We start from the raw sequence: 17,029 nt of genomic DNA, 5'->3' as shown, positions 1-17,029 counted from the left end.
GTGCTGGGACTGATGTGTGAAGGTCTTTTATTGCTAATTGTTTTGCTCCTGCTTTCTCTCCCTGCCTGTAGTTTGTGCAAAGTGATGATTAACCACCGTAATTTCATGGGGGAAAATAAGCAGGAGTGATGGAATGAACAGAGGAGAGCAGCACAAGGAGGAGGAACCACAAGTGAGGATAGACAGACAGGCTGGTTCTTGAGAGATGGGGAAGCAGATAATTGTGGGTGGCAGGCGGGGGAGTGTTTTGATCTAAGCGGGGGGCGGAGAGGGAGGGTGAGAAAAGGCTGCAACTGGAAATTGTGATTTGGACTGTAAATTGAGAAATATGTTCTGCTTTCTAAGGCTGAGAGTCCCTGCCTTAGTTTTCTGTGTGGTTGTTTCAGTTCTCTCAGATTGAATCTTTACAATTATATTGAGGTGAGAATGTTTTATTCTGAAGTGTTACTAATGTATATAGGCTGGGGAATGAAGGGCACATAGGGGTCTGTGCCCTTAGTAACAGTTTGGAATAGGTGGTTGGTTCTGGGTAAAGGGCTCATCACACCCAAATCTTTTTCTTTTCCCCTCAGAGGTTCAAATAAATAAAATCTTGTTTGCTGATTTAAAAAAATTCAGATACCTTTGCAGTTCCATGTGCACGAACCTCTTGAACCTCTATCTGCCTGCCTCTCATTATCTTCTTGCTTTGCATGGGGGGGGGGGTGTATGGTCTTTTCTAGAGACTTTTCAGAGAAGCTGGATCCATTATAACCGTGCTTATGTAGGACCCAATCCTGCAACTACATTTGCGTGGGCAGACCCATTTGCCAATACTGAGCTCCACTGACTTCAGTGGAGCTCCATGTGAGTGACACACTCTGTCCCCCAAAGCAACACCCTGATGCTCCCATATTTCTTAGGTAATCTACTTTGATTTATACACTTATTACTTATAATCACTCAAAATCTGTCTTGCTGTAGTTAATATATCTGTTTTATATATTTTACCTAAGAACAGTGTGGTTTGAGTGAAGTGCTTGGAAAATCTTAGCTCAGTTAACAAAAGCAGGTGCAGATCCACTTTCCTTTGTAGAAGTAGTGGACTGGATAATAAACTTACATTGGTCAGGCTTTTGACCAGGGCAGGATGGTATAGTTCAGGGGTTCAAGGCTAGGGAGCAGTGGGGAATTGGCTGGAACCTCTCTATTGTTGGTTCATGAGTGGCTGGCAAGAGCATTTGTGTAACTTAGCTGGGGGTGTTCCTGCCTGTGAATGTTTGTGTGAGTGCAGGACCTGGAGGGGACTGCAGCTCGTCACAGTATCACAGTGTGAGTGGGAGCCCAGGCTGGTGAGACAGAGGGCTCAGCAGTACCCCAGTTCCAGGTTTCACCCTGGGAATGCCTGTCATAGTGGGCAGATCATGTACGGGGTGCTACTCACTTCAGAACAGCTCTGTAAATGTACAGAGGTTCATCTGTGTTGCTGCAGGATGAGAGCTTTGGTTGCTAATTAAAAAGGAGTCTAGAAAAGGGACCCATTTCAAGGTAATCAGGAGGCAATTCCTCCCCACTTCCCTGTTCTTATAAAGTGAGAATATGAAAAAGGAACGAATTCTGCTGTTCGATAGCTTTGTGTATAAATTGTGCAGTACTGCATGAAGCAGTATCCTCAGGGTCCATTATAATGTAGATGTGATATAGAGAAGTATAAATGAGCATTAGTAGTTATCTCCTGCTAGAGAGCAGAACCTATTTGTTTCCTTTTATGACCTCGAATTAGACAGATGTATAATCATGTACTCCGTACTGGAACGTGAATCTGTGGGAGGGGGACAGAAGATTATTAAAGGCTAGCATTGCCTTCATAGAACTTTGAGTCTATATAGGTGGTTTGCCTTTAAATCTTATCTCAGCATTTGCTAAGTCTTGACTGATGTTGCATTAATGCTAGTTTATGCCATGTAATGTGGTTTTTTTTTAAGTTTCATCTTAACTTTCCCTCTTGTGCTTATGTTTCTAAGTGTCCTCCTTCATATCATTATTAGCCAGCTGGCAATGTATACAGTATGCAAACTGAAATCTCTTACAAAATCTTACACGTGGAAAGTTTTAGCAGTGCTTGCAGCTTTAAGAGTGAGCTTGAAGTTTTAAATCATAATGAGATCTAGCAGACAAGCTGAGTGAACAGATAATTGGGTAGGAAGTTTATTTCTTCTTCTTTTCTTTCTTTCTTTCTTTCTTTTTTTTTTCCCCCAAAAGTTCTGCTCTGAATACATGGAAATGAGGTTTGGGGCATTGTTGAGTTGTTTCCCTCCACTCACACATGCGGTATCAATGTTTGTCGCAAACTTGTTTTAAAAAAATCTCCGCCAGCTGCGACAAAGCAGAGGAATTTTCAGCCAAAAAGGAATTTGTTTGAGAAAGCTGTGAGCCATTGAAAAATGAGGGCAATTAAGGAAGTTGGATCTCATCCTTAAATATGGCAGCACTAATTATACCCATTATAATATATTACATGCAATAAGCTACGTTAAAACAATCTTAAGGCTGCAAAGTCAGGTGTTAAGAAATGCTAAGACTAGAACCCATTATTTTCCTGGCTCCCAATCCGGCGCACCATTCCTTGAGTCAAAGGGGAGATGGTGTGAGGAGGGGGGACGGGCTGCTGCATTCTTGCCACTCCTCTACCGTTTCCCATTCTAGAGCCCTAGCTTTTGACTACCATTTCGAAGGCTCATGGCACATACTCACTGCAGATGAAATATTCAGAGATTTTACCAGTAAATCCCCAATAATCTCTACTGAGCAAGTCCAAGTGAGGCTTTTATCTTGACCAAGTCTGGGTGGTTTTCCATGGAGACAGCAAAAGGCATTCCCTGACTCTCCCACTATCCTGTCAGATAGATCTCAAACATTTGCCACCAAGCAGGGAAGCATGGGAGCTCTTCAAAGACAGAGGCGGTGGGATGCAGAGAAGAGGAATAGTTGAACCTGTTTTTCTCTATGCTCATTGTCAGAAACAGCCCAAACTTTTTCATTAAACCATTTAAAAAATATATTCAGTCTGAGGCAGAAAATACGTCTAGGAAAATTTCAGACAAGTGGATAAAGTTGGACAGAGTTATAAGAAAATAGAAAGCATTAGGCAACCTTAACTATTAACGATGCGATCATCTCCATCTACAGTTACAGTCAGTGATGGCTTACAAGCATCAATAGCTAAAGGATTTTGTAAATAAAATATAGTATAAATGTTAGTGTTCAAGATAGGAACCTTGTTCTTTTCAGTCTTGTAGGGGTTGATTTATTTATTTACACAACAATACTGCAAACTAAAGCTGAAAAGCCTTTTACTTGAATGACCAGAAATACACTGACAGCTCACTTGATTTGGGTGGGCCGCTCGCAAGTTGGGGGTTTTACAGCTTAAGATTTTACTTTGAGCTCAGATGATAATGTGCTGGGAAATTCAACCACTGTATATTTGCTAACATAATAGTAAATATTGTTTGTTTTCTCTTGTTATATAAATAAATAAAATGATTAAACTTTAAAACGTTACTCCAACGCAGTCTGAGAATGGTTCCCATATTTGTGGAAATATTAAAATCTCATTTTTTCCCCAGGGACACAGTCTCCTCATCTATCCCTGTAAAACAAAAGGTCACAGAAAAGGCAGTCTGTTCTGTTCCAGTGCTCTTTGCTTTATTTAATTGACAAAGTGTCGAATACAGAATGGAGCTTTATATTTCATTAAGGTATGGAGACACGTTGGCATTGATGAAATGCTACTGTACATTCATCTACACCAGTCAAGGACTTTTCCTCTGTACTGTAGAAACACTGGGACATATTTTCAAAGTCAGGTATGCACCACTGAAAGTGCAAATTTGCATAGGCCTAAATTCCTGGATGTATCCAAATGTCTGATACTTTTTATTTATTGATCTAAATTGCCTATCCTGTGAGCAATATACACTGGTACAAGTATGAAATATATGGAAAACTAAGGATAAAATCCAAAAATATTCTTATCCATACTCATCAATCCAACCGTTAAAATATAAGTTAGCAGCAAAAGAAAATCCACTCTGATCCAATCCATCCAAATTCTAAACCTGTCCTACCAATAGAAACTGTATGAAGAATTACGGAATAGACTGACAGCTGCATTATGCATCAATTTAAGTTTCTAAATGGTCTTAAGGGGTAGCTGTATTTGTCCAGCAATTGCCTTACATACTGGCCCCTAGCTCTTAAACTCTGGCTTTGTCTACAGATCTCTTTGGCTGAAGAAATCCAGACAAAACACACAACATAGGGCTGATGAATGAGGTGATGGGGTGGGCTGTGGTGGGGAGTAACTGACCAATCTCTTTTGATTGTTCAAGCGGAGTTAAATATACCAAGTAGCACAAAGAACAAAAGGTGAAAAATAAAATATCAGTTTTAATAACCTAAGGTGTTAATAAGAGAAGCAAGAACTTTTTAAAAGACATTTGATGATGACATTGGCTCTTGCAGACATTCTCTGAAGCTATCTGCCAAACTGTGAAGTCTCATTTATTCAGGGCGCTCTCTTTGTTCAATGCCAGTTCTTTGACTCCATTGATCAAAACATACTCAGAGCTTTAGTCTCCTCCCATTCACATCAGCTTAACACCTGTGTTACTCTACTGACCTAAATGAAGTAGCTTCTGATAGACACTGGTGTGAGTGAGAGAAGACTCAGGCTCAAACTCACTGAGCTGAAACACTTCAGTACAAGTCATGCAACTGAATCATCCTATAATTACTCAGAAAAGCTTTGAGGCTGAAACCCCAATGGTAACTCAAACTCAGAAGTTCTGTAAGATAGGTGGCTTCCTCTCTCCAGAAACACTAGAAAGGGTTACACATCCTACTGTAACTCCATTCCCATTACAAACTGTAGCTATCAATAGATCATCCAGTATCTGGAATTACTGTCACCCACTGACAAGACTAAGTTCACCCATATACCCCAATTTCTGACAGTTTCTGCATGGTCTAGTTTTGCTAGCTGTAGCAACATAATTCTTTGCTTTAATTCACTGACATGAATTAGCTCCTTACCTTCCAGGGGCATCTCCCTTTTCATCAAACCAAATTTCCTCTCCTGAAACACCAATGAACGAAGACTTTATGAGGAATTCCAAGAGTTTGCTGCCATCGATGGGCGTCATGGCATCACACAGCCCAACATGTCCTGGGCAAAGGGAATGATGCATATTTTGAAGGCCATGTGCCATAGCATATATAGCATTGATGACAAATCCCATTTTACTGTCCTGGACATAGTTTTCTTCTAAACTCTCATTGCCTACAACAATAAGAAAAAAACCAAACATTACCATAAGACAGAAATTAAATAATTGCAGGTACTCATGGAATGAGGAGGAGATTTACATGATTTTTCAAAACATTAGTTAGCTGATTTCTCTTAAATACCTTTGAAACATAAACAATAAAACTGGTTGGGAATTTTCCAACACATTTTTTTTGTCTGAAATGTGAATTTGTCAAGACTGTTTGTAAGAAAGGGCTGTTTTCAAGAAATCTTCTGATTTGACATTTAAAAAAAAAACGTTTTGAAACTGTTGAAACTTTGAGAGGAAAAATGTATTTATTGATTAGAAACAACTTTGTTTTGATATTTTAATTTATATTTTAAAAAAGTTAAAAATAAAAAATGTTTTTAAATTATTGAAACTAAATGTTTCAATTGATCTCACCCAATTTTTTTCCTCGATTGTTTGTGAAAATTTTAGATATTTTGACTTTTCGTCCTGTTTCGGGATAGGAAAAATTTTCAAAAAAATCTCAAACTTGTGCAGAAAGCTCTGGTCTAATAAACAAACCTAAATCAGCAGAATCTTAAAAAAAAAAAAAAAGATACTGAAAAGAACTCCCATACTCACTGCAGAAAAATTGATAACTATTGTTTATAGTAATACAACACTTTAAAACACTAATCCGTGACTGAAGTGTAAAAGGTGACATGAAGTCATTGAAGTCTCTCTCCATAGAACAGACACAACATAGCTGTGAAAGTTTTCCCCACATGTGACCTTCAGATCTGAACCACTGACTTTCAGGACGCTATCAAGGAAGGTCTTGATCCTGGTCGTGTTTTATGTAATGCAAACACCAATCCAACAGGAAGTAGACTATTGCCACTATTTTCTGTCATGAACTACTGAAAAGCTATCAGCCAAAACTGAAAGCCTCCATATCTCTTTCCCACTCTCGTGAGTCATACTGACCCACTGGAAGGTGTTTTAACCTGTAGATGTCCTACCACCCTACCCAATGTCTAATCTCTGCCATCCAATTTCTTTTTGTCCATGGAAGTTCTTTGGCTCCACTAGGGAAAAAAAATGTGAGAGCTACCATGTGTTAACTGATGTGTTAAAATCCTAGTGTGAATGAGGCAGATGTAATGTGTGTTAGCATGTCAAGTAAAGCCATGGGAAGGGAGTTATCTTGACCTGTAACATGTTAAAAGTACACCTTTTTTCCTAGTGTAGGCATTGTCCAATCTTCAAAGTGGACAATGAAGCTGATCCTTACATTTCTCCCAGGAAGGTGCTCTGATAAGGCAGGCATTCACCCCACTTCCCTCCCTCACCATCACAGCTCAGACATGTTACCTGGTGACATGTCAGAATGATATTTCAAAGACAGAAATACCTGGGTTTCCTTGGGCATGGGCCTCCCTTAGTGTAAGGGTCCCATTTATATTGGTAAGAGTGTCTAATTTCAATAGCTATTCTGCAGTATTCTGATTCCCAAGTACAAGAATGAGCCATGCAATAACTGGTTGGTATGGCAAAGAAAATCATGTTGTAAAGGTCACAAAGTGCTGGAAGCAAGTCATGTGTTTCTCATGCTGCAGTGGATTTCACCATTATTACGAGCACCAACCACCTGCAGCTGCAGCCAGGGATATATTTCAGAGATGCAACATTTCTTCTAGTTTCCACATAGCAGCAGCGACACAGTTTCCATTCAAACAGCACACGGCCAACACAATGACATCACCAGAAACATAGTGAGAATAGAAACTTTACAAGTAAGCACATAGAAAACCTACATATCTTATACCCTGTGAAATTATAATATATATTTCAGGTCAGTGCAGATACATTAGAACATGTACCGCATGCAAGAAGTATCACATGAGCTAGAAAATTATCACATCCAACTCCAGTGAAGGGTTTGATTATATTTCTACTCAGCAGGCAACAATATCAACTGTATTTAAATGTGCCTTGTCTGTGGATTACCACATTGGAACAGAAGCACTGGAACAGAAGCACTCCATCCATGCCACTTACTTTACCTTCCTTTTCTATTCGCACAAGATGAGTATTGCCTTCATCCCTCTTAGTAAGAAAGCTTTAAGGGAGTGAGGCTCAACACTGCAGTTCCCTGAGACCCAGTTTAGAGCTCTCAAGTAGCTCTCAGAGTGGAGATGCAGAAGGGAGAGCAAAATGGCCCAGGGAATGTCGGAGTAGAGCTTCAAGCCTGTTTAGCTGCACAGTGGTTCCTGCCCAAATGCGGCATCATCCTGAGCTTCCTCTCTTTTTCATCAGTTAAACAATAGCTCCGAACATTTCAAGTGGCTAAAGCAGGACACAGCGCCATTTCATAACACCAGTCAAATTTGCTCCATCCATGCCTCCTTAGACAGACACAGAGGGACAGTTGGTCCAAACTTGAGTTGCTCTATGACCCTGTGCACCAGGTTGCAATGCCACTTCATTTGGGGGAGCCCTCACAAATGGGGGGCCTGAGACAAACTGCCCTGCAACCCGGAGAAGAGGTTTGGGGGAGTGAAAGCAGGACAGTCCTGTGAAACCTAGGACTGTTGGGAGGTCTGGTGAAACTGAGGGAGAAGAGAAATAATTTAACGAACTTTTTCTATCCCTGCTCTAGAAGACTGCTTCTTGCAGGAGCCAATGTCAAAATCTATGTGTTTCAAATTTTCTGAGATAAAGTATTTGGTCAGGATGATAGAGGGAGACACTCAAACATGAGACGACTTGCAAACATTTTAAAAGAGTCTTTTTTAAAGACTTTTAATCTGGAAAAGTATGTGCTCAATTTTCTCATGACTTTCAGAGTTAATGCTATTTACCAATGAGATTTAACTGTAACATTGGAGAATATAAGGACGGCTTGTTTGTTTTTGACTAACAAAGGGGTCAAAATAAGTTTTACACTGGTGCTCCGCTTGGAGCTTTAACTCTGGGGAATCTATTGCCTCCCCTGGTTTTCATTTATGGAAATAATTGTATTTTAACTGAAAACATCTGAAGACCTAGTATTGTAATTAATAACCCACTAATCAGTCTTATGGACAAAAGGGCATAGCTCCCAAAAACCTACTTGATTTCTGTGTGAAGCCACCTGTCTGTCTAATCCTATTTCTTCGTTATAAATTTCATGTACATTATGCATTTGAGTTTGTGAAAAATCTATGGCACAGACAACTACTCACAGAAAATGTTTTTCTTAAACAAATTGAGGACAAGCGATTTTGTTCATCTCTTTGTTCTAGAGATAAAACTCAGATGTTAATTTATCCTCTTTTAAATCTTTAGAAAGCAGCTTTTTAATCACAGTGTTTTCATGAAACAGATAAAACATTCTATTCATGTTGTTTTAAAGTTGTCATTTTTACCTGCACCTGTATATCAACATTTAATAAGCAGAAACACTTCTCAGAAAAACTAGTGATCATTTGATTGTGTGACATGTGGACTTCACCTTTCCCTCTTCACCCTGTGACAAAAGATCATTAGTGAACACTAGCTAATTTGAACACTTGAAAGTGTCTGAATCAACATTAAAAAGGAGGTGTTTTTGTTATTTTTTTAAGAAGCTTTAGCTTTCACCTTTGTAAGCAAAGAATTGTGATTTAGATTCCTGTAAACCATGTGAGTCCTGGATTAATTGAAAAAAACTTTAATTAGGTCATTATCTTTAGAATGACCTTGAAGGATTAAAGTGTCCTAAAATTTCTTCTTCATGCTATTTCTAGTAGTGTTGATCTTCTTTTAAGTTGCTTCAGTGCTACTTTGAGTGGGTTTTTTTAATCACAGTCCTGGGTTTTGTTTGTTGCTTTTGCCAATCCTTTTTCTTCAAGATAAAAAAAATGTTCTGTTTGCACACAATGGGCACAGGAACCACTATGCAAATAATAGAATTTATATAGTGAGAGGAGGAAGAGAGAGGCCACTTAATTTAGGGCCTGATCCAACTTTCTTAAAGTCAGTGGGAATCTTTCTTTTGACTTCAATGTTTGCTGATCAGGCCCATAGTAACTTCTATCAGATGCTTGAACAGCACTTTACAGACAAGGATGAATTTAGTCTAACAATATCCCTGTGAGGTAGGTAAGAAAGTAGCTTTATCCTGGGGCATATTGGATACCATGCAAATCATGTTTGCTATAAACTGGAATTACTATACTATACTATACCCTAAGAAACTATACTCCTATTAAAATTATGACTAGAAGGGAATTATAATCTAACACCTAAGGTAAAGACAGCAAAAGCCCAATCAGCAAACAATAGGAATTTAGGGCATGAATAATTATTTGTTTGCAGTCCTCAATGAGGATTCACTGGAGGAAAGAATTTGGGAGGAAGAGGAGGATTGTGTATATCTTCTAGATGGGTCTCTCCTTAATACATACCCAAGTGAAATTAGTCAGCAAATAATTCTGACCACCACATTCATTTGATAAAAATCACAATCTGTTCATAGAACACTAATGATCTGGAAAAAAAGTCAAGATGTACTGAATAAATTGTTACAAATTATTTTCCCAGCTGTAGTTATTAGTTCAAATTTCATTAGTGACCAAAAACCATTACCATCTGCTGGCTGTTCAGTGACACACAAAGTGCCTTGGTGATCTTGGGCCAATTACCAGAGATTACAAAAACTGCTATCGCAATTAGCATCTTTGCTGACAGTATCAGCAGAGGCACTAGGGCCTGAATGGGCCATGGAAATGATGCCTCCTTTGCTACCCAGTCTGTAGTCCTTCCAAGATTGAAACGCCTTGTGCATGGACAACATAGGAATTTAGCAATCAGAATTGGGGCTGTCAAGTGATTAAAAATTATTTAAATATTTTGGATGTTTTCTACATTTAAAAATATATTGATTTCAATTACAACACAGAATACAAAGCAGTGGTGGGCAACCTGCAGCCCGCAGGCCACACGTGGCCTGTCAGGGTAATCCGCTGGTGGGCCACGAGACAGTTTGTTTACCATCCGCAGGCGCTTCCAGCAGCTCCCAGTGGCTGCGGTTTGCCGTTCCCGGCCAATGAGAGTTACGGGAAGCAGTGGCCAGCACATTACCTTGACGGGCCACGTGTGGCCTGCAGGCCGCAGGTTGCCCACCACTGATACAAAGTGTACAGTGCTCACTTTATATTTATTTTTTATTTCAAATATTTTCACTGTAAAAACACAAAATAGTATTTTTCAATTCCCCTCATACAAGTACTGTAGTGCAATCTCTTTATCATGAAAGTTGAACTTACAAATTATGTACAAAATGTACAAATTTATGTACAAAAATAACTGAATTAAAAAATAAAGCCATGTAAAACTTTATAGACTCGTCTATAAATCCACTCAATCCTACTTCTTGTTCAGCCAATTGCTCAAACAAGTTTGTTTACATTTAATGCTCCCCGCTTCTTGTTTACAACGTCACCTGAAAGTGAGAACAGGCATTTGCATGGCAGTGTTGTAGCTGGTGTCACAAGATATTTATGTGCCAGATGCGCTAAAGATTCATATGTCCCTTCATGCTTCAACCATTATTCCAGAGGACGTGTCCATGCTGATGACATTTTCAGCTCGATAACTATCCAAAGCAGTGCAGATCGATGCATGTTCGTTTTCATCATCTGAGTCAGATGCCACCAGCAGAAAGTTGATTTTCTTTTTCGGTGGTTGCTCTTTTAAGACTTCTCATTCTCCACACCTCATCCCTCTCAGATTTTGGAAGGCACTTAGATTCTTAAACCTTGGATTGAGTGTTAGTTATCTTTATAAATCTCACATTGGTATCTTCTTTGTGTTTTGTCAAACAGTGAAAATGTTCTTAAAATGAACATGTGTTGGGTCATCATCCGAGACTGCTATAACATGAAATATATGGCAGAATGCGGGTAAAACAGAGTAGGAGACATACAATTCTTCCCCAAGGATTTGAGTCACAAATTTAATTCATGCATTATTTTTTTAACGAGCATCATCAGCATGGAAGCATGTCCTCTTGAATGGTTACTGAAGCATGAAGGACATATGAATGTTTAGCATATCTGGCACATAAATACCTTGCAATGCTGGCTACAAAAGTGTCATGCGAATGCCTGTTCTCACTTTCAGGTGACATTGTAAATAAAAAGCCAACAGCATTATCTCCCATAAATGTAAACAAACTTGTTTGTCTTAGTGATTGGCTGAACAAGAAGTAGGACTGAGTGGACTTGTGGGCCCTAAAGTTTTACATTGTTTTGTTTTGGAGTGCAGATATGTAACAAAAAAATCTACATTTGTAAGTTGCACTTTAATGATAAAGAGATTGCACTAGTACTTTTATTCGGTGAATTGAAAAATACTATCTCTTTTGTTTATCATTTTGACAGTGCAAATATTTGTAATGAAAAATAATAATATAAAGTGAGCACTGAACACTTTGTATTCTGTGTTGTAATTGAAATCAATATATTTGAAAATGTAGAAAAACATCCAAAATGTTTAATAAATTTCAATTGGGATTCTAGGATTCATTTTTTAAATTGTGATTAATTTTGAGTTAATTGCATGAGTTAACCGCAATTAATTGACAGTCCTAATCAGAAGCCATTTCAGCTACTTGAATGAGGATGTCTGAGATTAGGCTATGTATAAACACTATAAAAATGGAACTATTTTGGAAGCACAGTAAGGGCTAGCTCCTTGTATGGTGTGCAATGAGACAACAAGAAGTCTTCCATGCTGGGCTGGCCTATGCAAGGACATGGCAGAATTCCAGCTCCTGTGCTGACAAGGGTTCTGGGACAGCTCCCTCCTAATTCCCCCAGAGGAGTATGAAGCCGCATAGGGACAGGGGTGAAGTGGAACCAGGGCTCTGTTATCTACCCCCTCTCTGCACCATGTACCAAAGAGTGCAGTAGCCCATGAAGCGGTGGAGCAATGTGCATGTTTCCCCATCTAGTGGAGAGCTCTGAGAGGCAGACTCCTCATGCTCTCTCCTGGACAGTCCAACACTACACGGCCATTACTACACTGGTTTGTGCAAGTACTATTCAGCTAGCTCCTCTTGAATATCTGATACACAGAGTGATGTGCTGGCTACATAATGTATCTGAAAATAATGGGAAGTAACAACCTACAAATATCTTAAGGTTTCACACCATAGGCCTTGCTGAACTCCTAGGCATAGCAAACAGTGTGAACCAAAGGCTGTGAACCAGAGTGGGCCTGGTCTTGGCAAAATAACACCACATTAGGTGTTAGCCAACACCAAAGTAAACACATTCCTGACTGGAGAGGATGATACAAAAACACACACAGGTAATTGTGTAAACAAATTCCTAAGAGGAACACACCAATCCCTCAGGTAAGGATGGGATGACAGGATAATGGATAAGGATGTTTTGTTTGAATGAGCAGGTACAAGGATAAGGATGGTAACTAACGACATCTGGAACGTAATATGTAACTTGTTTGTATTGATGTGTAAAAGGAGAAGTCATAGGAGGGGCAACTTTGCTCTCCTATGTGTTAATGCACCAGTAGCTCTTATGGGGTGCTAGTACAGTGCTATGTTGGCAATAAACTTGACCGAGCAACTTTGCCACCAAACCGAGCCTGTAGGATGTCTTTATGGTTAAGACTGAGGTCTGGTGAATCGGTAAGCAGCATTCTCTGCTAGTGCAGCTGACATTGAAGCTCCAGAAACGGCAGCACTTAGGAGCCTTAACGCTGTAGCAGCAGCAACGCTCCGCAGCACTAACCCCACACATCACAGAGAATCTGATATAAATGGGTAATAAATTAATCTCACAGTGTGGCAACAATATGATCAGAAAAAAATGACTGGCGGAAAGTCTCGCTAAAATATTTTTTCTTTCTCTACCATTTCTTTTAGCCAATCCTCTAGAAAGTCACCCTGACCAAAATTTTTAAACCTGATGCCTAACATTAGACCCCTAAATCATTATTTAGGCCTCTAAATAAAAATTGCTCAATAATGAAAGGTACTGATACCTGAATTCGCCATTGATTTAATGAGATTTCTGTTTATTCTGCACCTTTGAAAAAGATGCAAGCCTCTTTTATTTGGATGCCTATATATGGATTTTGGATCTTGTCTTTAGGCACATAGATTAGAAAAGGTTGGCCACCCTACATTTCTTTTTTAGTTGCTAATTCCTTAAAACTCCTTCCTTTCTGTGTACTCATTAACAAAATGAGTCTGTATCCACAAAATGAGTCTGTATCCACAAAAACAACACGGAGTCCGGTGGCACCTTAAAGACTAACAGATTTATTTGGGCATAAGCTTTTGTGGGTAAGCTTATGCCCAAATAAATCTGTTAGTCTTTAAGGTGCCACCGGACTCCGTGTTGTTTTTGTGACTACAGACTAACATAGCTACCCCCTGATACTCATTAACAGTTAATCCTAAAAGTCATCAAGTCCTTCTAATATATTTTACATGTATCACCGGTTCTTCCACTCTCACACTATTAAATATATTCATCTGTTCATGGATGTATCCCAATTTTATATAATGTAAGATACACATACACACACATGAAGTGCACACTAGTATAAAGTACATGTTTACCTATCTATCTATATATATATACATATATACACACACACACACTTTTGCAAGGGTGCATTTCTTGTATTAAAGTATTCTAGTACCTATAGAATTCATATTGCAATGACAGTGGGAATCCTTTACAATAATTAATATTTTATTGATCTGTTTTAGATAGTATAAGATATATAGATATGAAACAGGGATAAATCTATGAACAGACCAATAAAAATATTAATGTTATAGGTTTTCCATGTAGAGAAAGTACATTATTCTTGACAACAAATGCTCATCATATCAAATTTCTTTTTTAAAGTCTTAAGTGCATCCAATTCATTACTAATAATAACAATAAAGCCTCAATTAGATCTTCATGTCCAAAGTATACTGAGAGGTAGTCATTACTCTGAGGCAATTATGTCAATCACCCAAATATAGTCAGAATATTGCAGAAGGATTAGACTGCTGTGACAAAAGGTTCTTCTCTGTGCAAACCACTAATTGTCCATCTCGTCCAGCCTGCAGTTGTATGCTCAACTACCAAATCTTTTTCTGTTCTTAATATTTTGGTTCTCCAAGTTACTGCTTGTTCTGTTAGATGGAAGAGCCAGCTCTAGCTGTAACTACCCGAATAAGAAAGGGAAGGGAAGGATTGCCATCTAGTGATTAGAGCAGAGGATTGGGAGCCCGGGCTGATAGGCTCTCTTGCTGATAGTCACTAACTGTCTCTGTGACTTTGGAGTCTCCATAGCTCAGTTTAGCATCTGTGAAATAAGAAAAATATTTATCTACCTTGCCAGGCTGTTGTGAAGTTTTACTAATAAATAATGTAAACTGCTATCAAACCCTTAGATGAAATGTACTCTAAGTCCAAAATATTACTGATAATAAATATTTAGTATTAGCTTGGGCTCTGATCCCAGACAGTGAGTCCTTTTTATTGTCCTTGTAGTCTTCTAGCAACAAGAAGAGTCCCTTGATGTAATAGTTTACTCCTCTGCTGCCTACTTTGATGTCATTTCCTGGGCAGCAGGTAAGCAGGTTGAGGAGCAAACTGACCATGCTGAGAGAGTGAGGTGAGTTCATGTGATTACTGAAAGAAGTCAGAGAACAAGGGAGGGAAGATGGGTTATTTAGCTACTATCTAAAAAACTATACTATTGATAAAACAGCCCAGTCATTGGTATTGCATGTTTATTATCTTTTTGATTGGTTGAAACTCCCTTACCTGTCAAAACTGTAAAAGGGTCTGTTATTTTAAAATGGGATATTTTCTTTAGCCCTGCAGGAGGCCTTCTGCATGGCATATCACCAACCTAAACAAAATAATACGACACTCTCCATAGTTCATCAAGGAGGTCTGTCCTTTTCGCGAGAACATAGTAAACACAGCTCTCTTCTGGGTGACAAAATTTTACAATCTGCAGATGCTGCCCTGAGTTATGAAACATACTAAACTTTTGAAATCTTGTAGTGCTCGTGAAGCTATAAAGTTGGGAAGGCTGCAGACTTCATTTGCAAGTTGTCTGGAAATGAAACCTCTCTCACTTACTTTTATTTCCATATTCCAAATTGTTCTTATTTTCCCAAGCTGATAGACTCTCTTATATTAATGCAATTATGTTAGATCTATTTCCCCCTTAAAAGCTATGGCAGAATTATAGTAACCAGTAGTAATACTCCTATCCACACTGATGACCAGTGCCTAAATCAGATTTCTGTATTTAAGTACCTTGGGGACTGGTTAGCTGCAAATGGAGAAATTGATATAGGACTGCAAGTAAAGCTGCTGAGCATGGGGAAAGTCTGCCACAGGACAAGTGGAGTGATTTATGACAACTGGCTGCCTAAACTAGATAAAGGACAGCTATGCAAAACCATGCTAAGACCAGCAATTCTGTAAGGATCACAGATATGGGCAACCAAAGAGAGGCACGTGATGCCATTGAAATAAGATGCTTGAGAACAGTGAGGGGTGACATTGCTGGATCACATGTAGAATGAGGTCATCAGGAGTGAGACCTGTGTACTGTGGTTTAGAGAGAGAAGCTGCAGAGAGGAGGCTGAGATGCTATGGGCATGTACGAAGGGTAGATGAAGTGAATCCTGTTAGGGAGGCATTTGAGACTAGAGTTTATGGGCAGAGATCAAGAGGATGCCAAAGAAAACAGTGGATTAGATGGTGTAAAGGAGGATGGCGTGGATGAGGAGTGAGCCTGGAAAAGACTGATCCAATCTCAGTTAGCTGGGAAAGGGGAAGAAGAAGTAGTAGTAGTGACACTCTTGATATTTTCTATTCTAAGTATGAAGAAAAATTAGGTACTCTCAGATAACTGTATAGTAACTATTGGGAAATGTTGCCATTTAACCACAATTATAATACTGTCTTTTTTTTAAAACTAAGCTTCAAAGAAAACAGGAAGCAATTCACATGCAGGTCTTTTAATTAAACCTCCTCAAATAGAAGTTACCTAAGATATTTATACATGCTAGAGTATATATTATTTTTACTAGCAAAGTTGAATGAATACCTAATAGCTCTTCTATTTCCTGGATTCAGTTGCTTGAATTTAGGGGTTTTTTACTTCTTAACTACACTTTCTCTCTTCTCCTCGATGATAAATTCAGTGTTTAAAGCAGATCAGAGTGTAACTCTGACTCTTACCAAAAATATGTACTTAACCTTCAGGAAATACCATATTTGCTTCATCTGTATACATTTGCAACAGATGACTGATGCCTAAAAGTAATGAGCTTGATATCCATTTTAGACAAACTTACACAGCTGGGCACCAAAACTGTCCTCAAAAACCTTTGGCAGGTTCTTTCAGGATCTCCACATTATCCTTTAGTTATCAAAGGGAGGAAAAACAGATTTAAGTGCAAGCAGAGTTCTCTCTCACTGGATCACAGAAGCAGTGAAAAAAACATTTAAATGTACTCTCTCAATCCCCCATATCACGTTATGTAAGCATCGATTTGAAGTCTGTAACACTGGCAATGGGACTTTCAGAAAAACATCCAAAGAGGAATTAATTCGGGAAAGACATGCTCTAATTCAATCTTGATTTAAAAATTTCCAATGATGGAGCACGTTATGGATTTAAGAGCTTAGTGGCAAAGGTTCTGCAAAATTAGACTTGCATACACAGTA

At 38.8% G+C, this 17,029-nt stretch overlaps 1 protein-coding gene across 2 annotated transcripts in view; it reads right to left on the bottom strand.

The window, feature by feature from the left end:
- The window catches only part of GRM1 (glutamate metabotropic receptor 1), a 266,796-nt gene that overhangs the window by 61,786 nt on the left and 187,981 nt on the right, over window positions 1-17,029 (bottom strand). For both annotated transcript variants that reach the window (XM_005280420.5, XM_005280417.5), the window contains exon 5: window positions 5,077-5,323. In XM_005280420.5, the coding sequence (XP_005280477.2) occupies window positions 5,077-5,323 (247 nt within the window). The remainder of the gene's footprint in view (window positions 1-5,076; window positions 5,324-17,029) is intronic.

This window comes from Chrysemys picta, chromosome 3, assembly GCF_011386835.1.
Source record: "Chrysemys picta bellii isolate R12L10 chromosome 3, ASM1138683v2, whole genome shotgun sequence".
NCBI lineage: Eukaryota > Metazoa > Chordata > Testudines > Emydidae > Chrysemys > Chrysemys picta.
This window is presented reverse-complemented; position numbering and strand designations above follow the sequence as displayed.